This window comes from Danaus plexippus (assembly GCF_018135715.1).
Source record: "Danaus plexippus chromosome 3 unlocalized genomic scaffold, MEX_DaPlex mxdp_25, whole genome shotgun sequence".
NCBI lineage: Eukaryota > Metazoa > Arthropoda > Insecta > Lepidoptera > Nymphalidae > Danaus > Danaus plexippus.
Window position 1 is genome coordinate 1,644,236 of NW_026869844.1, and position 25,121 is coordinate 1,669,356.

Here is a 25,121-nt window from a genome sequence, read left to right on the forward strand (position 1 = left end):
TTATTTAATTATAATTATATGTTTAGTTTTTGGGAATAACTAAAAGTCACAGGCCGCCAGGTCAGGACTGTATTGCGGATGACTCATTATCTCGACACAACCATAGTCAAATATTTAACACTGATTGGCTATTGGTTTTGAGTTTGTAGCAATATATCTAGCTTTTATCACCTGCGACGATGTCAAATACAGCATTTGAGTCACCGCCTTTGAACTTATCTAAAATTTGAAGACAAATGTCCATGCGAAAGTGTTTCTGGTTGTCGGTTAAAGTATGGGGAATCCACCTGTTACAATATTTCCTGACGCCTTCATGTTCATGTTATATTTCTTGAACTTGACTCCTGCCAATGCCTAGGCTTGCCCATATCTGCTGCTAGGTGCTCTTATCTTTCTGTATCATGCGTGCACAGTACTGATGTCATCTGCAGTAGTCGCTGTTAAAGAACGTCCCTCACGCGGATAATCAATTAGATTGCTACGTGCACGCCGTAACTAGTTAAACCAATTTTAAATAGTGCCACGAGATGGGGATTCACTAAGAAATGGTAATCGCAGCCTATCATAGGTTTATTGTTGAGTAAGCCTACAAGGAAAATCATAATAAATCATTGGCCGAAAATTTTCTCGCGTTAGGTTCATTTTGACGTGTAACAAGAGTAAGATTTGCCGTCAATTAACAAAAACAAATGACAAATGAATGTAATATATTACATTAGGTTACCAAAGAGTTCTAAAAGTAAAATTCAAAAAGTTTTTATTAGCAAAATTCTTAACTGGCCAGTTCGAAACATTTGCAGCACTAAACACGTAATAGCTAAAAATAACTAAAAAACTAATTTTTAAATATATATAAAAACGATATAGACTTCTTATTGTAAACTAAAAGTTTATGTTGGAGCAGTACTAAATACTTCTAAAAACCTAAGCCATTAATAAATAAAATTTTTCAGTTTATAAGCAACGTTCTAATTCCAATAAAAAGAATTATATGAAAAATTTTGTATAAAACAACAAATATGTATCGACTCGAAAGAGTTAAAGAAAACATGTTTAATTGAAGTCATGTCGTATATTACTTATTACCAATAGCTAATAAATCATGATTACCAATCTCGAACGATAGCCTTAAATTCGGTGTTTCAAAATTGTCTTCATTTTCCCGTAGCAGTGCTGCTTTTAGACGATAACTAGAATCCTATTGCAAGAAAAACTCTTGAACACATTTTCAAAAATTACTTTTACAGAAATAGGTCGTGATAAATTAGAACAATATATATTAACATAAATTTTGTTGAGACTCATTACATACATCGTTGGTCCTGTCTTCTACATCCTCACGTATATCTTTTGTTCTTCGATAATTTCTATCAAAAACAAAACCATTTCTTCTATTGATTTCATGCAACGGTATGGAGTCCCTCCTTCTCAAATTTTGTATGAACGTATTAGCATTGTTATAGTTACAATCAAATAATATAGTAAGGACAAGCAATCTGAATACACTATATATCATTTAAATGAAAAGAAAATTAAATAAAATTTCAGGTGATAAAATTCCGTAATAAAAAATCGTCAGTACTATATTCAATTTCTGTTTTAAAGATTTTATGAATTCGTAAAATACGATATCGATGTTTTTATGTGAAAACAGTAGGGATTCAATTTAAATCCGTAAGTATTTTGTAAGTTATTTATTCAATAGTAGGTTTAGATTTAAAAGTCATCTCGAAAACAGTCTACAATTTGAATATGTAGTATTAATAATATTTTAAAACGAAAGTTATTTTGGGTGTCTGTATGTATTTGTTACTTAAACACTTTACACTAACCGAAAAAATTCTCAAACATTTTTAATTGCTTAATATGGCTAGGGTGCTTTGTACACAAACGACTTTATATTTTTATACCTGTTTAACTTTTAAGACCTTTAAAATTTTACTAAATATAAATTGTAATTCATATTTTATCCTGTAAAGTTACTTCTTTGAAAGCTCCTGTTATTCATTAAATTTGTAGACGGAAATGGTGTTCCTAATTCGTTTGAAGTAGTCGTGTCGAATTGAAACATTACCAGCTCATAAGTCACTATCGTTCCCGCTATCTAAAAGATATGAAAGAATAAGAATGAAATGAAATGAAAGAATAAGACTCGTTATTATTAAAAAAAAAAAATTACGGAAAAGTGCAAATAACTTAGTGGTTTTTTTTTCAGAAGTATTGGCCATAATACTGACGAAACCAAAACATTTCGATTACATACTTACATTTAAAAGCAATTTACGAGTGACTCTGAAAAATTGTAGCCCCGTCAACGCAATTTTATCTCCAGTGACTTGATCAAGAAATCTTTGAACCTGTTAATTTGAACACAAGTTACTTTTAATCATTTGACTGTTTTCTTAATGATATATCTGTAATAATACTATTCTATATGGATACCTCGATACAGTAAAGTGACGTTGGTACATCATATAACACAAGTGCTGGCGACATCGATGCTGTATTTATTTGAGAAGTTATGAGAGATACAGCTACTGACCGAATTATAAGATAAATCAGAGAGAAGACGAAATAGGTTTCAGTTTTATAACCACCAAGTGCGCTGGATCTTCTGTGAAGAAAGTGACTTTGTTAATAAATATCAAAAATATTTATTCGTTGCACACAAACGATGATTATTGAGAATCTTGAGGTATGTTTACTGTCTTACTCATTTAAAGTTGAAAGTACAAAATGGTTTGATGCCACATGCAAGCCAAAAACGCCCAACTTTCTAGTATTAAACTTGGACAACAATATATAAAGCATATGAAACCACATGCACAAAATGCAGCTGTGTTAAGTCAATTAAAAGATTTTTCACTTCAGTGACTACAAATTTGACTTCATTGAAACTGATCTGGGTTTTCGTTGTAAATTTAATTTATTTACGCATACTCATAAGAGACAAAGTAATATATCTAAATGGTGAACTTGATATCGGTAGAAAGAATTTTTTTATGAATACCAACATCACGTCATAATCAGTTCAACTTTATACGAATCGAAATAGGAAATCACCTGAAACCAGTCAAGTTTAAAAACGTGTATAATACTTTGTGGGTGTATTATATATATTGCCTACCTAGGCAAAAATGGTATTCATTACTGATGAACTGGAAGAATAAACATTCCATACAGAAATAGCGGATCTGTTATATCAAAACGATATAGTCTGTTTAAATTATGAAACGATTTATTCTTATTAAATAAGATCTTTATATTATATTATTTTAGCGAGTCGTAACAGTTTTACAATAGTAAAAATGAAAAGAGTCTTAAGTTCTATGATGTTCGGATGAAATTGAATGCAATCATAATGGAATTTGGCATATCTTCCATTTTAATTTTACTGCAATGGTCGAGCCAGACCCTATTAGATTGAGATCTAGTGATTAATTTTTTCTCCTATAATACCTAGTACTGCGCACAAACTAAAAGCCTTTATATTTCCTTATACAATTCAATTCATTTGATTTCCATATTTCCTCACCCTAAACAAATCACTCTTCAAGTAACTTGAACTAGTAGTAGTTTTTTTTTAAACACTTGGACTTACTCTAATGTATGAAATAATTGAACACAGACGAAAAATAGATTATGCGCAAATGATATAAAAATTATTCCACTTATCACGTCATCAACTTTACGCACGAGCTTGACTGCTCGGGTGTAGTCTTCGCGTGTCCTTTCCCAAAAAGTTTCGGGCAAGTGCTAAAAACAATGAATTTTTAATAGTTGACAAGTTTAAGGAATAAGACGGAATTAAAAAATATATATACAATTTTAATTAAAATTAAATAGTCTTTACTTTTTGTCTAGCCACTAATACTTTAGTGTTGATGTGTCGCAACCGTGATGTTAAATAGTAGCTCATACATATTATAAAGAGATCGGAAAAAATCACGATAAAAGTTGCTTGAAAATGGATCAACTGAAAAAAATCTTAAGTTTATTTTTTTAATTCAGAATTACTTTATATGAACAGAAAATGTTATGTTCCCACCTGCACCATTACTCCAAGCAGTGGAGAAAAAGGTAAGTAATTAAAAACCCATGGATATAAATATTCAGCAAAGCTTTCGTACCACGAATCCTTATTTTTTAGCTCACTTGCTTTTACAAAAGCAAACAATAATGAAAGGACGTACTCAACTAAAATATAAATAATAAAGTATAATAACTATTTAACAAAGATTTATAAAGTGATAAATAGGTGAATGGAAACTCGACCTTTCTGGTGTAAAAAATCATAACGAGCTAAGATGGTGGATCGTTATCCTCCTAGCGAGCAATTAATATTTTGCTAATAAAAAATATTTTTTCAAAGTAATACATGTTGTAAGATAGCTTGAATCTTTAATCCTATAGTTTTTATCATAAAACAGTTTTTTTAATAAAAGGTTTTTATATTAAAATATTATACTGTTTTATAAACTTACATGACGACAATAATAGGATAATAACGCATGTGACATTGCACTTGCGGTTTAAAGACGTGTCGTAGTTTGGATCCGATTCTTCAACTGCCGTGATGTGGCGGACAAGTTTTGGCCATAACGTGGCAACACGGAGGAACATCGCCATTGTGATACATGTCATACCATAGAAAATTACAGGAGCTAAAAAAATTTTCAATTTTTAATATTTTCACAATGATCTATCTGGTAACTATAATTTCTTTTAGTATGTATATTTAATCGTGAGTTCGTAAAAAAATCCTACAACATTTATATATAAAAAAAACTTTTGGTCCATAAAAAACCTGAGTTTATCTTTGATTACCATATTCACAAACACCTTAAAGTATTTGAAACGAAGTAAAAGTGTCATTACTTTCAATATTTAGCGATGCTTTTGAGTAAACAGTATTGTAAATGCACATTATCGTCATCAAAATTTGTCCAGTCATCGACAAAAGTAAACCGAAACATTTCCAAGATGACCATTCAAATCTAAAAAAATGACAAATATAGTTTTATACACTATATTATATAAGTTATAAAATAAAAATTAAAAATTATTAATCACGATGAATTTTATCTATCACATCAGTTAACGTACAGACAACATGTTAAAATTTTACCATTTGATCAGTGGCCATACAACTTAGCGTGAGGGACCAACAATGTATTACACACAAGAGTACCCGAAACGTTTAAAAAGTATAGTTTTGTATTATATTTTTCAGTTAAATGCGTTGTTCAGATTTACTTTTCAGTAATTATGTATCTATTTTAAATTATATTATCAAAAAACATTTTATTTAAATTACATAAGTAATTTAAAAAAATTTGCATTATTGCAGGTTGCCTGATAGCTTCATACGTATGTAATAAATATGGCATATGCCTCGAGATCAACAATATTTATATATGTAGATGTTTACGTTATGATATCAAGCATTAGTATCACAATAAACTGGGAGGTCTATTGTTATTAAATGCATTGCGTTATGTTTAAATTATATATTTAAATGCTGTACATTAAAAGGAAATTATGATACTGAAAAAAATACGCTTCGTTTGAACATGAAATTATGGTGTAATATTCTATTGCAATACACACGAAGCTAAAAATAGAAAACAGTCTTACTTACTTCACTTTAGATACATTGTTGTTGCAAACACCACTAACTGGAAAAAGTGAAAATACTTGTCCAATTATGATAGTTGTACGCAGCGCTTCTTGAAATACAACAGGTTTCGGTTTTGCTATTTTAGATATACCTATTTTATTTTCTGTAAAAATTTAAAGTGATTTTAAATTTTAATTATCTGGAAGGGATAAATTAAATAGTCAATAGCAACATTGTTTGATTGTTAAATAACAATTTACACTTAAAAACTTAGACTGAATAAAGAAAGTTAATTTAAAAAATAACTTTTGTTAGTTTTCCAAAACACACTGTGCTTCTTCATTATCAAAATTGTAACGTGGTTTTAAGTACACATGTTCGACTGTTTAAAATATTTTCCATATCATAGCCACCATCAACCCTCGGAGAACCATTAAGAATGAATGATATCTTTAAAATGCTTTATATGTAGAATATAATTTTGTTAACGTTTACAAACAACAATAATTATTTCAAAATTTGTTGTATTTTTTTTTATTTAACAATTTTTTTTTTTATAAAAGTAAATTGTATAAGATTTTTTTTTTGGGATTAAGATTTATAATCCCTATAAGAATAAAAAAAATGAGTATAGATTCCTTATAAACAAATACATACATACGCTTATTAATATAAATCTTTTTAAATAGACATCTTAAAAGAGATAGTAATTTATTAATGTAGTAATAGAGTCTTGATAAAATTAAATACAATTCTTTAACCAATATTGCATTATAATTATAATTTTTGTTTGTGGCTTTGCTTCATTATATAGCTCGTGATAATTGACAGAGATTAGGAGAATTATTGTCGGTAGTTCAATTAAGTTAGTTAGTAGTTCAAACGAAACAGCTGTTATTAAAGAAATAATGATTATAACTTTTGTCGAAGTTTTTTTTTCACAAATTGTCATATAATTATTGTACATTTTACTGGTAATGATGACTAATGTGGTTCCCATCAATTATTTCGTGTTAAACAGTGTCGATGGAAAATAAAATTGTTATACGGAAAACATGTATAGTTTGCTAAAAAACTTTTAGGGATTTAATAACCCCCATTTCACAATAAAACTTTATAGAATATTATATATATCTATTGAGAATTTTTTTTTAAAACATGGAAAAGATAAAAAGTTCATGGAAAATTTTAACCTACGACAATATTCGTAAAACTTGCTTCGAAGAAAATTACTGGTTAAATGAAATTAAAATAAACTAAAATGAAACACTTAAAAAAAAATATTGAATTCACAAAGAACATTAATTTTGATTTTTTTTTTTTAATAATTAGATTTTGTTCAGTCAAGCTATTATTAAATTTAAAAGGTTCATTTATTAACTGGGGCTTTTTTTTCTCTTCAAAATTAAAAGATAGATCTGAAAAATTGTTTGCTTTTCATGCATCTAGCTGGATGAACCATTTCCAGAGCTGCAAGATACAAACGTTATTAATAAATTCCCACTAAACGACTTAGTGGACTGATTTCCAACTGTTTTTTCAAATGTACATCATCGATTCACAAAGCTACAATTTAAGATGTGTTTTTATTTATTAGAAATCAATATATGCTGTTATGATTAAATATTTTTAAAATAGAGGGCGTCGGCATATTGAATTACGAAAAACTTAAGTAACTTAACTTACATAAAATAATGAAGGTGCAATACTTATTTTTTATCTACACTATGACAAGAATACATGTAACCCGGTCAAGATTGATTAAGGTTTGAGTCAACTGAGATTACCAGGCTTTTATTTTAAACAAATCTTATGATTTGAAAAAGTGTCAATTTACCTAAATTTTCTCTACAAATTGTTCGCCTGGCGTGACAAAGGTTGACGAAGAATTCATATCCCCGCTTGTATCTACTCATCATCAAACAAACTGGCTCATTATCATCTTGAGGTAGGTCACGACATACGGAGTCGCAACGATTCCGTTCCATAGTTTGAACACCGGTATTCAAAACAAAGACTGAAAAATAATTGTTTAAAATATACGAATTTGATATAATAACAAAATAATTAAAAATCTTAGTAATTTGAAACGTATATAAGATACTAGTAACTTTAAATATATCTCACAAAAAATCAAAATTATATTTGTTGCTGTGTCAAACATCTCACATCAGTTTTTTTTTACGAAATAGCATTAATTGCGTGTTCACTATTTGTACACGATAACGAACCAGTAGATATTCTAAAATGTAATATGTAAATTGAAACGTAAAAAAATTTATGACTCGTTTTTTAGGATAGAAAATAAAACTGAGTTACTATTGTGAAATATTTTTCTTAACAATTTTTAAGTAGAATTTTAAAAATTGTTAGGTGCAAAATAGTATACTATAGAGCAAAGATTCCCAAAGTAGGAAACTACTTTTGACTAGGGGTCGACATAAACAAGAACTGATTTTGGGGGTCGACAAGGTCTAAAAATCGACCCCTATTATATTAACACAAGTTCTTACTTACAACTTTCAACATAGATAGGTAGGTACTGTATTCGTTATGTTGTGTTCCGTGTACTAAGAATAATTAAAATTTTTGTAGGAAGTAGCATTGGTGTTGTGATGTAAAGTCTCAAGTTCGTACAAGATGAAAAACCCGGTAAGTCTGTGTGGAGAAGTTTGTTCAAGATAATGAGTTCGAACGTACGTCTGCTCTCTATTTAACGTTAACGCAGTTTAACAGGAACGAATTCATAATCAAGTCCAAGCATGTTCTTAATATTTTACTTTTTAACGAGCTTGCACTTAGGTTGAAAGGTTGTTTGCGTTTTCACATTCGTTGGAGCCTGAACGATAATAGCTCAGAGAGACGTAAACTCTCAGTATTCCATGGGTTCACCGTGTGGGTACCGGGTTCATCGCGTTGCAGGGAGAGGAGCTTCAACAGGACTTGCGACCCAGGTGTAATTTCAAGAGGCCCCTACCTAGGTACTCATTTATTTCAAGAGATTACAAAGTTAATTAAATTTACTAAACTATATGATTACTGTGAGTTTTATGATAGCGGATACGAAAAAAATGCAGATAATACAATTAGGACTACTTGAAGTTCGGATTTATTGCATCTCCTTCAAATCAACACTTGCCGATGTGGCTTATATGTGAAAAGTATTTAGTAACGATGACATGAAACCTTCAAAAATGGATGTCAACTTATCACGAGACAAAAAAAGTAAGCCCTTGTTATTTTTTTAAGCACTTAGAGAAAAATAGACAAAAGTCCATAAGGTCGATGTTTGCGTCATCTATTAAAGACGATGATGGTTTACGAGCGTCCTATAATACATCTTCACTAATAGCGAAAACAGGCAGAAATTGGAGAGCAGCTTATCTTACCAGCCATTGCGGAGGTCCTTAACGTTGTATTTCAAAAACCCGCACAAGATATTTTAAAGGGAATACCTTTGAGCAATAACACTGTTCAGAGGTACATAGACGAGATGAGACGCAATATGGAAAATGAAGTCAACTTTACTCACTTAAAATAGTGCAAAATTTTTCAATTGTTACCTCAGTACCTAGGTATTGTGTATCAATAAGAAAAAACTAATGATTTAACTTAGAACATAGTGATTTTCGTTCTGTCTTCTTCTATTTACCTAAGTCAGGATGAAAAGTAACAGTCTATAGCAGCTGTTTCAGCAGGCGTTATCGAACTATTATGAATAAGGGGGTTGAACTTAAAAGTAGGTAATTTGGCCATTGGTAATTGACGGTGAAGGAAAACATCCTGAGGAAACCTGGTCTTATAATTTCAAATTATAAGATTGAAATCGCCAACCCGTCTTGAGCAAGCGTGGTAATTAATGCTCTAACCTTCTCCATGTGAGAAGAGGCCTTTGCTCAGCAGTGGGCACCGATAGGCTGATGATGATGATGATGAATTTGGTCATAGGGGTCTGAGATTAATTTTAGAAAATTGGTCACTCGTCCCAAAAAGATTGGAGATCCCTGCTATAGAAGACATGACATGTATAAAAATGAAATATTTTTTTCTTAAATGCTTGGAGCACTGAAAGTCTTTCAAATTAGCTCTCATTTTTTAAATAGGAGTATGTATGGTTTTCGGTTTTAGTATGCTGTTCACTATCCTAGATTTAACGTAGATATCATATACGTAAACGAAGTTCCCCAGTACATATATAATTCACCAATTGTTTTCATATAAAACCTCTTGCTTTCAAAATATTACTTTTCCTTTCTGTAGGCACTGCCCAATGACTATACATCAGTTCCATCAGTCATCAGTACGTGCCCTGCTCAGTTTATCATAAATTCTTGTTTTATGATTTTTTCGAGATATATTTTTATTATCTGCATTTATATAATTAATAATAAAAAGTGAGATCTCAGTCGCCATTTACATAATGCTATAAAAACTACAGCACATGCGTTGTTGTATTTAGATCTGTTGTAACTGAACGAGTTTCATAAGATTTGTAATAAAGTAATTTGAAGCAACGCATCACATGTTATACTTCTATAATACGAGCATTTATGATTTTATGGAACTTGAAATAGACTAATAATTATTATTCGATAACAAGTTTTTAAAACCAACATTTGATATTTAAGGATGCCCTCGTGTACCAAACTTTGTAAATACACATAGATGTGGTGAAAAATGGCTCTTAAATCATAAGGAGTAGATTTTTTTGTACATTATATGAAGACTATCTTTCCTTTACTGAATAACAACTAAGTACTTGAACCTTTGTTTGCGTATTAAATTACACGTTTACAATAAACTATCAACTTCAAGAATATACGATTTGTAAATTATTTATACATCTTATAAATCTGTTATAGTTCTTTATCATTCATTATAGTTGTTTATTTCTATAAATGTTTACAAACAATGTGTGAACTATTTCTTCTGATTGTTCAAAAGCCTCTTTAAACTATTAATACCACTTGACTTCAAATGTTTTATAATAATATGTGCCTAAATGTAGTCAAACTACAAAACAATAACAGACTTTCATCCATTTTCATTAATCCAGGTCAGTTTTTCAAATTATCGTATACATGTCGAAATTGACCGACAAAGTGCCTTCCAGTGTGATCCAGGGACACTCAATGACAGTGTTCCCCGCTGGCTGCTTGTGTCCATCCATCCATCCATCCGTCTATAGTAATACCGTGTCTTCTTCCCAGATCTAAGAGGCCATCAATAAAAAGGCTTTATTAAAGTAAGACATCATAGCCACAGGTCTCATCAGGGTCGTTTGGATGATTTTACTGTTTGTGACACTAGCTGTGAAACAGAAGGAGTTCACCAATCTGAAACATACATCTCCAATGCTGGAGCAACTTTGGCTAGAGATGTTGTTTTCAAAATATGTTTCATAAACATATTATTAAATACGGTATAATAGGTTAAACTACAACTGAATGATAAAAAATATTCAAATGTTCGAAAAAAGTTAGTAGATATATTTAAAAAAAAAACCTTAGTAGTAGGTCGGATTATTTTTTTTGCGTGGGTACTGAGTAGCTATCAATCATTGGACTCTACAATAATTATTTAAAATAATAAACCTTCAACACGTTTCTAATTTAAAGTTGGCGTGATATTTACACGATATAAGGTTCGATAATTGTAAGTTAAGGAACATCTTTTTATGTTAGTTTACCGTGCGATACTTGGTTTAGGTAATGTGAAAGAAATGTTTTTAGTACAATGTCTAAGATAAAGAAAGTCGTTATAAAAGAAAAGACAAGGATTGATATGTTATTACCTCATCAACCACATCATGATGTAAGTGATATTAAAACTTTTTATTATTGTTGATTTTATTTGAATAAAAAGAGAACGTTTGCTTTCCAAAGGAAATAGTCTTTATAACTACTTAAATTCCAATCATTTTCTAGGATTTTATTCATACATTGACAAACGTATTAAGTTGGTCTCGCTGGGTTGGAATTGTTGGTTTAAAAAGACATATTTGGAAACTCTATGGAGCTTGCATGATGTGTCTTTTGTTGGCAATAGAATTTCGAGCAATTTATAAGGTCTTTAAAGCATTAGCTGGATGGGCTGTAGACACAGTGGGACATAGTAAGTGAGGTTTGATATGAAACATAATTTATTTTTATTGATTTCTTTAAATCTCGCAAAACATGAAATTCCGCATCTAGCCACATGTGAATTATTAACTAAATAAGTCAGTATTTGTAAAGAGAATAAAATATTAATTTGTAATTCATGATGACCAGGAAGCGTCACTGCAAGACTTGCGGGAACAATGTTTTACTCTGCTGCTATCTTCGCCTTGATTCAGTGCAATTATCTATCTCACTCTTGGAAGGAGACGTCCAAATATTGGTCGTCATTAGAATGGGAACTTAGTAATAAACACGTTCCCATAGACAAAACGCTAAGGAGAAGAATGTATAGATCAGCTCTTATTCTTATTTTTTGTACTGCAGGTAAAGGATAAAGAAATGTCATAATTAATTGATGGTTACATAAGTATATTCTTAATAATTATATTATATAAATGAAATTATATTTCAGCTATCTACCTTATGAATTATTTAGTTGTGATAGATTTTAAGTGTAAAATATCATATTGCTTAAAGACATTTGTATTAAAAACTCACGGATTTATGTTGCTTGAAAGTAAGTTTCAGATTAAATGAAAATTTTTATTGTGTGTTCATATCAAATAATCCATGATAATAAACGCTGTGATTTACTGAACTATTAATGTTTTTATGTAACAGGAGAGTATTCTGATTGGATTGGTGTCTTTATTTTATTCGTGCACGTCATATCGAATATCATTTGGACTTTACAAAATTTGTTCATAATTTTGATGGGAATGGGTCTAACATCGAGATACAAAAGACTAAACTCTTATGTCGCGACTGTTGTACGAGGAAATGATAGAAAAGAAAAAATGTCTGAGGTTATTAATATCGCACTGGAATCGTGAAATTATAAGTATTTTATTATAACATACAAAATGTCAATGAATATCACTTATACATACTTTTTTGTTAAGTTTGAATAATGTCATCATATCACAATTTCATGCGATATATTAGAAAGATGATATCTCAAACTGAACAATGAGATAAGAGTTTACTTTTAGAATGATTTTTATCGTATCAAATGAATTCTCTTGCATTAAAACATAATCAATAATAGCTCGATAATTTATAAAAATATTGATGTAAATACAAAAATTAATCCTGAACCTGTTATGTTAATTTCAATCATGTATTGTATATTTTTTAGAAATTAAGAAATCAAGAAGTTCTACTTGTGTATACATGGAAAAAGATAAGGGAGGCATACACAAAGCAGGCGATATTGGTGCATCGCGTCAACAAGTCTTTGGGAGGCCTTATTTTGGTGTCTAGCTTTTTTGACTTCTACTTCATTTGCTTGCAGTTATTTTACGGAATCGTGTAAGGCTGTCTAGCGCATAAATTTATGATGTTTAAATAGCCTTTTGAAAGTATGCATATTTTATTATACATGTTTGCAGTCAAGGAATTTCAAGCGATGGAATAAAACATTTATACTTCTTGATCCATTTTTCCTGGGTTTGTGGTCGGACTGTTTACACAATTTTATCAGCTGCATATGTAAATGAATATTCTAAGCTGGCATTGCCTCATTTATATAAATGTGACTCACAGTTTTATAATACGGAGGTTAGAAAATGTTTATACAAATATTCTATACCTTTTGTTGTTTTTATAACATTGTATTGTTTAAAACTATCTTTTTGTTCCCGGAATCCCGTATTAAGTTATATATGTAATCATAGCTTAATTCATATCACAAGACTATACAAATTAATTACAGTAATTGTGTTTATTTGTATAGATGAAAAGACTTCAAAGACAAATTAGTAGAGAAAATATAGCATTGAGTGGAATGGGTTTTTTCAATCTCAGAAGAAGTATTATTTTACAGGTTTTTATAATTCTTGTTTTTCGCAATCTTTAGTCTTTGCCAGAGCTCATTTTTATGCTAAATAAAATTTCCAGATGGCCGGCATTGCAGTAACATATGTGTTGGTACTGGTCCAATATGATGGGTCCGACGATCAAATTCTGACAAATTCTACGGACGCGTCATTTAAATAAGGTTGTAATTAAAATACAATTTAAGAAAATAATATCAAATTTATGAAAAAAATACTTATTGAAGTATTTTAAGTATATATCAGGGGCGTGAACATAGATTTGGGGTGAGCAGAATATATGATTGGAAAAAAAATTACCAATTTTCAGCATAATTTCAGTACGTTCTAATGAGTTCAACCGCATGGCCAGGATGATGATCATTTGATGTTGGCTTGCTACGGGCGTTATGTGTTGGTGACGATTTCCAAAATGAATTTCTTTGAGTTATAAACAAAAACAAAGAAATTACAAACGAGCTCTATTAACGACAACTGCATTGGAATGTAAAGACTGGATGCTCTAAAGGTTATAAAGATATAGATTGGGTAACAAATAGTCAAATATAATACTAGAGCGAGCAAAGTCGTGAAAAATTATTACTATAAATTAGAAATGGCATAATACTCTAAACTAAACTAAATCAAACAAAAATATGACATCAAAAGTAATAGCTACAAAATAATATACTAACCACAAAGTTATATCTAATTGAAAATTTTCAATGGTTAGTATGAATATTACAATAACCGAATTTTTAAGCGCTAATTTAGTAACACTTATTTAAATTTTAGTCTCAAATAGTTGGTCAAAATTAGATTATTTCGTTTTCATATCTCATTGTTACTTTTGTTGTAAGAGAAGATATTGTAATATCTTTTAATGATATACATTATTTCTATAATAATCTAAAGCAGATACAGATAGAAGATGAAAAACCTACAACCGTAATAGTATACTAACCGATTATTACCATTGCGCAATTCTAGCCTCATACATATATGTATGTATCTACATGCGTACAAACAAACATACCTATATATATAGTAATTGAATATTAAATGAAATTAACCTTTTAATATTGCAAGTTAAAAGAAAATCCTTATTTGTATTATATTTTATAGTTTGTTTCCTATTCCAAGTCTATTTTTGTTGAAATCTATTTCACGATTTCAATTGATGAGCAGACTTACAAGAAGATTTTTTGAAGTAGGCGACAATGACTATTTGATACGGAATTAACTCAAAAACTACTGGATCAATTTGGATAGAGTTTGGTTATTCTTGTAGAGGTAGTATAGTTTGGATTCTAGAGAAGGGAAATTAAGCGTGTAAAACAGCCTTAATACCAAATCCGAGAGCACATAAAAGTTATATTTGAAATCAGTTCAATGTACCTCTCCTGGATCCGTTATATCAAAAATAAATGAAGTTAAATCTGGGAAATGAAGAATAAATTCCATTTACTCGTATTATCCAGCGGAAGATAATATGTAAACAGATTCGAGTCTACGTCTGCACGCCAACCCTCCATCTAAAATTGTTCTATTAAAAAAGGTTAAACAATTAAAAGTAGAGCTTCAATTTAAGTGTAAATGCAAGTAACTTATTACTATCTGTATCAAAATTGTCAGTATGAGTTACAGTTGTAACAGAAAAATGAAAACAATACGATTGAAAGATAATCAAGAAAAATTATATAAAATGAAAGCTGTGATTGTTTTTAATGTGTTAATTTATAAAATACCTTATTATTTTAATCGTCACACTACTTTTGAGACATAATCACAAAAAAATCACCTCTTGAAAAAGTTTTAAATATTAAAAATGGGTTTCCAAAGCAGACACGTTTAACAAGACTTACAACTTAATATTTATAAATTTATTGTTAAACCTTACAACTAGAACGAATAACGACTCAGTATTATTTTTACAAACTCAATGCTCACAAGAGTCTGACTTACGAAATCTACAAAAAAAACTGTTTACATGAACATTGTTAATGACACTTGATAGAAATATATATAATTAAAAACAGTGATATAAATTGCAGTTTAAATTGACAAAAGTACTAAACTTGACCCAGTTTTAACTCATAGCTGAGCAATAAAAATAACAAACGAAATAAAAATCTCATTCTTCCATGTGAAAATACACTTAAATTTGTAAAAAGACAGGACAATATGTCAATTGTGTTACAAGATATTATTCTGCTAAATCAGGATAAGGAAAGGAATGGATCGGTCACACTTAACTATCATATTTGTTTATTTCTTCAGCAAAGGTTTGAAACATGTTAGACAATTAAAATATTAATATATTTATTTTGTCCATGTCTAAGTTTCTAAACATTTTTTATATTATAAAATTGTACTTTGGTCATCAGGGAACAGGATTCACATTATAAATAACTATTTACCAATAAATATATTTGTTTATTTTCTCCACCGAAAATATATAATCAAAGCAAGGAACAATCAGATTTATGATTCTTAAATAAGATTTATCGTATTAAATAGTAAGTTCTTTTCATAGATGACAACCCACTCTTGCAAATTATACGGTATTTTGTTCTGTTTGAACCAATGATCAAAAGTTGTATATACTATGTATGATTAACAGAACGCCTTTATTAAGTGGTTAATATTTCTACAATCATTTCTGAACAATACCAAGGACTTCACCGCGTTGTATACGTTTGTGGGGTTGATTCTAAACTTAGGTGTTCATAATATAATTATTAGTTCAATTGCTTAATATAATTATTCGTGATATTTATGAGCGGAAGACCCTAGCTGTGGTCAAGTTACTAAAGCTCGAATTAGGCTGGCGCTACCGAGGAAGTACCACTTTCTCACAAAAAATCGGCGTGGAGTAGCCTTTTTTTTTTTTTTTTGATGACGCAGGGAAACTCTTTTTACGAGCCGTCTCACCGGCCTTGGTGGGGCCGGAGAGGATGTGTGAGACTCGACCTGGGCAGGTCCCTACTCACTAAAACCACTGCGAAAGCCATCGGCCGCTATGTTGGTGCACCCCGGATCTGTCAGCGACAGGGCACACCAGCGACTGGCCGGTCCTGGCAAAGACCGGACTTACTGCCTCGGAGAAAGGGGGCGATCCCGGCAATTAGGATCGCCCCGACGACGCCGGGCTTTCACAGGAGCCGGGTTACCAGCCCGACCCCAGCCCGGGGCGCAGGGGCGCTATTGGAGGAGGCGTTGATATCGCCCCCGGCGCGCCCCCGTCCGTCGTCTGCGGAGGGAGGGTGCATCAGCCGCAACCTCCCGTTCCCGCTCAGATGCCTCCTTCGTGGACATGACCGTCTCACAGAAGGAGGACACCGCCATCCAGGACCTGTCACTCTCAAGCATCTTCTCCGCGACACTTGAAAGCGACAAGCCCACTCCGCCGAGCGCCGCCACAAGGTCTTGGCGCTGCGCAGCCCATCTCGGGCACACCTCGAGGGTGTGCTGGGCTGAGTCCACCGCAGCGCCGCACTCATGGCAGCCTCCTCCCGGCTCTCTCCTGGCCACCCGACACAAGTAGTCACCGAAGCAGCCGTGCCCGGTGAAAACCTGCGTCAGACGGAAAGTAAGGGGTTTGCGTTTCCGCCTCATCCAACGCTCTAGGACCGGACGGAGCGCAGCCGTTGTACGTTTACCATACGGCTGGCCCGCCAGGTCCTCCCCCCACTCCCGCATAAGGCGCGACTCCCCCTGCCGGCGAACCGCCCGGATCTCCTCTGACGAAGGGTTCTCTCCGAGAGCCCTCCTACCCGAGACGTAAGAGAACACCTCGGCGAGAACCGACGCCACCAGATCCCAGGGCGGATCGCCAGCAAGAGCCGTCGCTGCGGCCCAGGAGACCGTACGGTACCCCCTAATCACCCTCACCGCGGGTGCCCTTTGCGCCGAGCGCAGTAGGGCCTTGACCCCGCGGCTCATCGGTCGATCAGCCCAAACGGGAGCACCGTACGTGGCTATACTCCGACAGACCCCAGAGTATAGCCGCCTGCAAGCTGCGCTGGGTCCTCCGAGGTTCGGGAGGAATTTCCCCAGCGCACCTGCCGTCCTCATGACCTTCGGCCCCAACTCCCTGAAATGGGGCACGAAGGTCCACCCTCCGTCAAGGGTGAGCCCCAGATATTTCATGGTCGGGCTCACCCTGACCCTCCCTCCTCCTATGAGAAGGGTGGCACCCGGCGGGGGTCCTTTCCGCCCAGTCCCGCGGAAGAGGAGGGCTTCGGTCTTGTCGATTCTGACCCGAAGCCCCAACCTCTCTATGCGGCTGACCACGAGATCAGTACCGACCTCGGCCAGCCGCGCCGCCTCCTTGTAGCTCCGTCCCCGGGATAAGACGAGGGTGTCATCAGCGTAGCAAATGACACCCATCCCGGGGAGGAGGCGACTCCGCAGGACCCAGTCATACCCGACGTTCCAAAGGACAGGTCCCAATACCGAACCCTGTGGAACGCCGTTGTCGACTGTCCACCACTCTATGGACCCCCTCCGGTTCTCGACTGCCACCCTCCTCTGGGAGAGATAGTCACCTATCAGCCTCCTCAGATACAGGGGCACTCCGAAGTACTCGAGTGCCACCTGTATCACGCTGTGTGGGAGGCTGTTGAAGGCGTTGGCGATGTCCAACGACACCGCCAACACTACCTCTCCTCTGCGTTCCGCCTCTTCCGTCACCGCCCTCAGGCGTTTGAGGGCATCGACGGTCGACCGACGGGCTCGGAACCCAAATTGGGACTCTGACAGTCCCGGGCCCGAGCCTTCCTCCAGGTGCCGAACGAGACGGGTGGCCATTATCTTCTCCAGAGCCTTCCCCGCCTCGTTCAGCACAACCACCGGTCGCACCGCCGAAGCCGAGTCCAGAGGCCGGCTGCCTTTTGGGAGTAGGCAAAGCCGGCCTTCCTTCCAGGCCCTCGGGAACTGCCCGGACCTCAGACAGAGGTCGAACAGCTCCCTGAGGGCTTCCCCGAGGTGCACCAGGGAGAGAGCAAGAACTCTCCCGTGCACCCCGTCCGGACCCGGTGCGCTCTTCTTACTCTGGAGGCGAGCCAGAATCGCCTCCATTTCAGACTCCGTGACGGTGGGCGGAACGCGGTCGCCCTCTTCCAACGTCAGCCGGGCCATTCTGGGGGGAGTGAATCCCGCAGGAGCGTCGGGGAAGAGTTCCCCCACGATCCCCCTCAGAACAGCTGGCTGGAGCACTTCCGTTATGGGGGCCGACTGGGCGCAGAGCTTGTTCCGCGCCCGCTTGTATGGTCGACCCCAAGGGTCTCGATCGAGACCCTCCACCAGCTCCAGCCAGGCTGCCTCCTTGGCCCGGCAGATGGCCTGCTGCAGGATCAACTTTTTCGCGACGTAGATCCTGTACAGCCGGCCATCTCGCTCCTCGTCCTGGGGGCGGCGTCGCCTACTCCGGGTATATGCCCTCCTGGCCCCGTTGCAGGCGACCCGGAGGTTGGAGATATTCTCCGACCACCAGTACACCGCTCCCCGCGGGGGGGGACGTCCTACGGGGGGCATCGCCGCTCTGCAGACGTTTTGGAGAACGTCTCCGAAGCGACTAGCCCCTTCATCCACCCGCAACTCGCTGCGCTGCACAAGCCGCTGCGGTCTTTTGGACTGGAGCACGCGGCCGCAACGTGCCCCATTCCCAAGCACTTAAAGCAGTGCTTGGGCCGTGCCTCCATATATGAGAGCCGCACTTGGCTCCACCCCACCAATATACTGCCAAGCTGCAGCAACTTTTTGGCCGCCACAGCCGGCACCTCCAGTAGGGCGGAGCCTGTGCCGCGAACCCCAGGTCGCACGTTGCGCACCCTGACCTGGGCCTCGGTGCAGCCCCCCTCCTGCGCGACCGCGGCTATTAGCCGGTCCGCGGTCGTCGCATCACTGAGGCCCGTGACTCTCAAGTCAGTGAACTTCACGGGCCTCGTAACCTCCACCTCCTCTGCCAGTGCGGACTTCAGCTTCGCGGCCAAAGCGTCTGCTTTGTCCGCACTGGTGGAGCCGGGAACCTCGATGATACGGGCCCCCGTTGCTGTAGCACGGATCTTCAGGGGCCCTATCCCCAGCTCCTTTCGGTCCACCTCTTTTTCGGCCTTGAGGAGGACCGACAGATACGATGCCCCTCGGGCCGCTGCCTCAGGGCGTAGTTTCAGCACTACGGCCTGGGAGCGCGGGAGCATCACTTTTTTCGGGCCCTCTTTAGGGCCCGCCTTCTTCTGCTGTGGCGCCGGCTTCTTAGTCGTCGGCACCACCTCCTTCTTCTTGGGGGCCTTGCGGCGGACCACCTCCGTCCATCCCGCCGCGTTGGCCCCAACACCCGCTGCCACCGGTTCGGCCCTTCCATTAGACGTGGATGGACCGAACGCTGTCCAAATCGCCTCTTTCCCCTTACCCTTACCTTTACCTTTTCCCTTGGAGGACGGTGGAGGAAGGGAAGGGAAGTCATCCTCCGACAACACCATTACCGGTGCCAATGACGCCGTTGGAGGGGCTGATGACTTGGCCCCTCTTTGCATGGCCGCCTGGCGGATAGCCTTTTTGGCAGCTATGGCGACAGCGGAGTTGTCACCCGCCAGGGGAGGGCGGGTGACCTCCTCCCGCGGGAGCCGGGACTCCAGCGCGGCAAGTCGTCCATCGACCAGGTTGCCAACCAACCTGGCGATATTCGACTCTAACGCTTGCATCTGGTCCCGGCCGATCGGGCCCTCAGACGCCGCCTTTGTCGCCGCCACCCTCTCCCTCCGCATCTCCTCAAATTGGAGGCGGTGAGCGCGCACCTCCTCTTTGAGACCCGCGTTCTCTCGCTGGAGCCGACCAATATCGGCTCTAAGACGGCGGGTCTCTTCCGCCTCCGTGCGCGTCACAAGCACGCCCAGCGCCTCCCTGAGAAGGGCAGAGGCCTTCATTATTTTTGAAGAGTACCCCCCTTTTAGGTTGGTACTCTTTCCCACTAATTCTTTGATAAGGTCGAGGCTTTTCTCAGCCTCGACCATTATCGCCTCTGCCCCCATTGTCTCCAGGTCCAGAAGGACCTCTTTCTCCCTTGCCTTTCCTCCGTCCCTCCCCCTTACCAGCTTCTTTTCCATAAAAGAGACTAAGCTGGCCTCCGACTCCTCCTCTTGCCGCTTGCGGAGATATTTTCGAGCCCTAGTAAGGGCACGACCGCGGCCTCGTCTCCCCACCGGACCCGGACTCCTAAAAATCTCGCCCCCAGTCTCAGTGTCGGAGCCAGACATCTCCGAAAAGAGACGTTTGGCTCCCACCTCCGACCCCGGACGCGACGACATAGCATCGTCCGCAACAAAACTCCCTAAACCTAATTTCCCCGGTATCCCCCCCCGGGCAACGCCCCCACCATCATCTTCCTTATCTACCATCCTAAACACTTCTACGCAACGACGAAAGCAAAGCAAAAATTACAGATCTCAAGTTGATAACTCCTCAAGCGATACCCTCACACAATTCCCAAAATGTATTCAAAATGTATTAACCTAACCTAACCTATCGCGAGATTCTTATAACCCTCGCGTGGAGTAGCCTTTAATGGTTGCGTTTAGTCTGCTGAGTGTGAGAGCTGGTTGCCCTTTCCCTTTTCCCACCCTTTCCTACCCCTCTTCCACAATCAAGGTCGGCAACGCATCCGCAACATCCCTTATGTTGCAGATGGCCATAGGCGACGGTGACTACCCTCCATCAAGTAGGCCATCTGCTCGTATGCCACCATTGATATAAAAAATATCGAAAGGCCTCAGTTTTTGTTATTTCACATATGATTCAAGGTCACAAGGTCATATTGGACCTTGATACCTTATTTAAAAATTTATAAGTTGGGATGACAGTTATTTATTAATTTATTTTATTATCAAGGCAATTATGTATTTCTATCAGAATATCATCTATTTGTAAAATAAAATATTCTGTTTCTTTTACACCACTGCAATAGTTGGGAAAAGTGAATAATTTAATCGATTGGTAATTTATACATATTTATAATTATTTAATTAATTTTTCTTCTGAAAATATCTCGCTGTAGCTACATTCATTGATAACCTAATGTAAAATAAGTACCTTTTTAATTTATGTACAAAAATATTCAACTATATTTGTATTATATGTACTGAAATTTTTTATTATTATATTTTTTTTCTGCTCCTCCAATACAAAAATTCAAATAACTACGGAATAGCCTAAGTTTCGGTGACATATCATGGACAGAAGCTATCAATCCTGAACTGATGATACTCTAGAGAATACAGAAGTAAAAAGTAAAGGTAGTGATATTTTTTTTTTTAGTAAAAAGTAATATATATATACATACATAACTGTTTAGTTTCTCTGACAATGTCCTGTATAAAGGAAAGAAGTAAATATTTTTTACCACTTTTAATCATTGGTCGTGAGAAAATTTTAAGTTACTGTTTTTAATAGTTATTTTAAATATTTTTTTTTGTATAAAAAAATATTGAAATATTTTAATCATGAACTGTAATAAATACCGTTGATATCATAAAAATAAGAAAGGTTTTTTTTTGTATAATAATACGTTTTAGGAATTCAAAAACACGTGATATAATTTTATAATTATCGCATCTTACGAGCTCAATAGGATTATCAAATCAAAATTGTGGATAATTAAACTAAAATAATCTTAGAAAAAGCAATAAAGAATTTACTAGTTTTATAATAAAATTGATTTGCTGAAAAGTAATAAAGACGTTGTGTTCTTAGGGATAAAAATATGTACGCGAGTTTTATGCGAAAATATGCTTTTATTTCAAATGTACTTCTAAAATTCTTAAAAATCATAATAAGTCTAATTCGTTTGCTTGTTGCTTAACTGAAGCGAATAAATAATAAGACGTCTGCTCTTAAAGAAAAGGTGAATATGGTTTTCGAGTAACTCTTGCAGATTTTTAAAGAAATTATTTTATAAAACCTCAGTAAGGAGATGAATATTTATGTGAAGTTTTATTTTCTGTGTATAATACCTGAAAGTTAGAGTAATTGTAAGGTTAAAGTAAATAAAAATAAATATATTGTAACATATTTAGGGAAAAAAGAGAAATTAAACTTAAATTTATATTGTTCTCTTAATATGAAATAAACCGTATATTTCACTTTATGTACGACTATTGTTAACATGGTGATAAAGTATCATAGAATATGATAAATGTGTTATGTATATTAACTATAATATAGTATGTTACTTTTGATAAATAGACAGGATGATCATTTTCCAATAATCTATTTTTCATATGTTTCTAATTCTTTTATAGCCTTCTGTAAATTTTATCAGTAACCAGCGTTAATAAGAAACTTGGTTTTAAATCGTCTTTTTACTCCTCTATTTTAGAGGCTATGCAAGAAGGAATTTCCTGAATTGGACAAGAAAATTTCGTAAAGTTTAACAGTTTTTGCATGATAGAAATAACAAGCACAGACTTTCTAATAACTAATTTGAATATATTTATGTCTATTACTATATAATAATTTAATAATGTAATGAAAGCAATACTTCTTTGCCATTCTACAGAGGTATTTATGAATATTTATTTATTTGCAGCTAACTTACAAGAAGAAAATTATTAACAAATGTAAAACTAAAACCTTTTCGGATTTAGTACGCGAATTTTTATTATTTTAAACCACATAATCCCGCCGTTTCGGTTATTTTTCAGCAACCATGATCATGGTAAAAGGTATTTGTTTTATTTAAATGATTGGCAAAAGTCTTACATCTCACTATATTAACAAATGTTTGACATTCGCGAAACATATAAATAATTTAAAGATCACAGCCGGGGCAATAAGTTGCTATAAGTATATATCGGGGAAATGTGTGGGCGTTCGTCTTCATTCATCTTCAATTAAACAAATATGGTTTCTAATATACCTTTTGAATTATAATGATCACAATCTTATTATAGTAAACTAAAAATAACTAAATGCACCGCGGATGCAAACGGATAAACGATCGGATTGTGGTGAAGTCGGTGGCACGCTGGCACGCACCCGCACGGTTCTGTCTCTCGTTCAAAAGTGCCCCTGTCGTCGACGACATTTGATAGCTCGTCAACGTCTTAGTGTTATCTGGTTATTGTTGTTGTTTTAAATGTTTAAATTTTAAACGCATGGCCTTCATGCTTGCAAAAACGTGCACACTATATTCTGCCAGTGTCGTGTTGAAACGTCTTAGTATTGCAAACGCACATTCCGGATATACCCAAGTCAGTGTTGGCTTGACGTTCCGTTTTACAATCTCTGACATATATAAGGGCTAGAAATAGAAGTAAAAGTAAATAAAGAAGAACTAAGAAATAGAAGTAAATATAGTATATCACAAATAATAATGAAGGTAGTTTTATGGCGGTTCTTTCATTACTTTCCTATTAAAATATGTCACATGACAATATTGATGAATATTTTTGCATAATATTGTAATATAGACAAATTTTCTTAACATAGACTTTATTATTCTTGAAGGTGGTAGAACCTAGCTGTGGTCAAGTTACTACAACTCGAATATGGACTGGCTCGACCGGGGAAGTACCACCCTTTCACAGAAGATCGGCGTGAAGTACCCTTTAATGACTGAGTTGTGTTCGATAAGTCAGATTGCCGGTTGCCCTTTCCCCGTTCCATCCCTTTCCTGCCATTTCCTTATTCCCACCCCTCCCTATTCCTCAAAACTCAAAATTGACATCGTATCTGCAACATCTATGTTGCGGATGACCCTGTGCGACGGTCACTACTGCCCATCAATAGGCCGTCTGCTTATTTGCCACCTTTCACTTCACGTAAAAAAAAGTTCTTACCTTTAAAATGTGCAAGAGAAAATAAATCACCGCATGACTTGAGCACTTTATTTTAATCAATTCTCGCGGAAAGCCCTGGGCTATAAAGTTGCGGTATCTTTTACAACACAAATCAAGTTCAATACGTAGAGCTATCTGATTAAGTATTAACTTCGGATTTCTTTCTTCAATTTTCGGTCATTTGCACGAATCCATCAAAACTTATATAACATATTAAGTTTCATATAGAAGTGAAGCCAAAATATTTTTTATTTCTTAAAACTGTTTTTAAACATTATGCAATGTTGTTTTGATAATACGTACATTAAAAAATTCCTACACTAAAACATCTTCAACGTCATACTTCATATTACCTCCGTTGTTCCGATGCTTTACAAAATTAATTTACAAAATTATAATCTATTGAATAATGTAATAATATTCTGCATGATAATTGTTGTAAGATTATTTTTACCGAAAACCTCAAAATTATGGATTAATGATTAAGTCCGATGAAATTCGAAGATTAACCAAAAAAACGCAATACTTGTCGTGAAGATCATTACTTTAAATTATTTTGTTCCAGTAGTTCCAAGTCATAAGTTGTCAGTCGTATTTTATTAATAATATTTTCATTTGACTAATTTACTATTATAATATAATATATAAAAAGGATGTAGGTATGTATGGAAAATTTTATCTCGACCAG

The 25,121-nt window shown here is 36.0% G+C and overlaps 2 protein-coding genes and 2 long non-coding RNA genes across 7 annotated transcripts; 3 read left to right on the top strand and 1 right to left on the bottom strand.

Annotated features, from left to right (window-relative positions):
* Positions 1-1,554: 1,554 nt before the first annotated feature.
* Positions 1,555-7,877, bottom strand: LOC116767945 (gustatory receptor 5a for trehalose-like). The gene is made up of 11 exons (XM_061526681.1): positions 7,748-7,877; positions 7,458-7,637; positions 5,642-5,783; positions 4,879-4,997; positions 4,485-4,664; positions 4,049-4,197; positions 3,854-3,976; positions 3,602-3,756; positions 2,443-2,614; positions 2,268-2,357; positions 1,555-2,104 (listed from the first exon to the last, which is right to left on the bottom strand). The coding sequence occupies exons 1-11, from the start codon at positions 7,782-7,784 to the stop codon at positions 1,967-1,969; spliced, it is 1,485 nt and encodes a 494-aa protein (XP_061382665.1). The 5' UTR covers positions 7,785-7,877; the 3' UTR covers positions 1,555-1,966.
* On the top strand, positions 2,608-4,437 carry LOC133320040 (uncharacterized). Its single transcript, XR_009753502.1, has 3 exons — positions 2,608-2,695; positions 3,865-4,080; positions 4,151-4,437. It is a non-coding gene; the product is annotated as an uncharacterized LOC133320040 (long non-coding RNA).
* Positions 7,878-7,956: 79 nt separating the features above from the next.
* On the top strand, positions 7,957-10,445 carry LOC133320038 (uncharacterized). 4 transcript variants are annotated; one of them, XR_009753500.1, is made up of 4 exons: positions 7,960-8,272; positions 8,423-8,601; positions 8,678-9,378; positions 9,569-10,014. It is a non-coding gene; the product is annotated as an uncharacterized LOC133320038 (long non-coding RNA). The 4 variants fall into 4 exon arrangements; XR_009753497.1 differs by having other exon boundaries at positions 7,957-8,601; XR_009753499.1 differs by having other exon boundaries at positions 7,987-8,601; positions 8,678-8,845; positions 9,881-10,014.
* A 241-nt stretch (positions 10,446-10,686) lies between these two features.
* Positions 10,687-15,222, top strand: LOC116767930 (gustatory receptor for sugar taste 64a-like). Its single transcript, XM_032658477.2, has 10 exons — positions 10,687-11,434; positions 11,548-11,734; positions 11,893-12,105; positions 12,194-12,298; positions 12,403-12,587; positions 12,920-13,092; positions 13,173-13,341; positions 13,517-13,606; positions 13,681-13,780; positions 13,927-15,222. The coding sequence occupies exons 1-9, from the start codon at positions 11,357-11,359 to the stop codon at positions 13,777-13,779; spliced, it is 1,299 nt and encodes a 432-aa protein (XP_032514368.2). The 5' UTR covers positions 10,687-11,356; the 3' UTR covers position 13,780; positions 13,927-15,222.
* Positions 15,223-25,121: the final 9,899 nt, after the last annotated feature.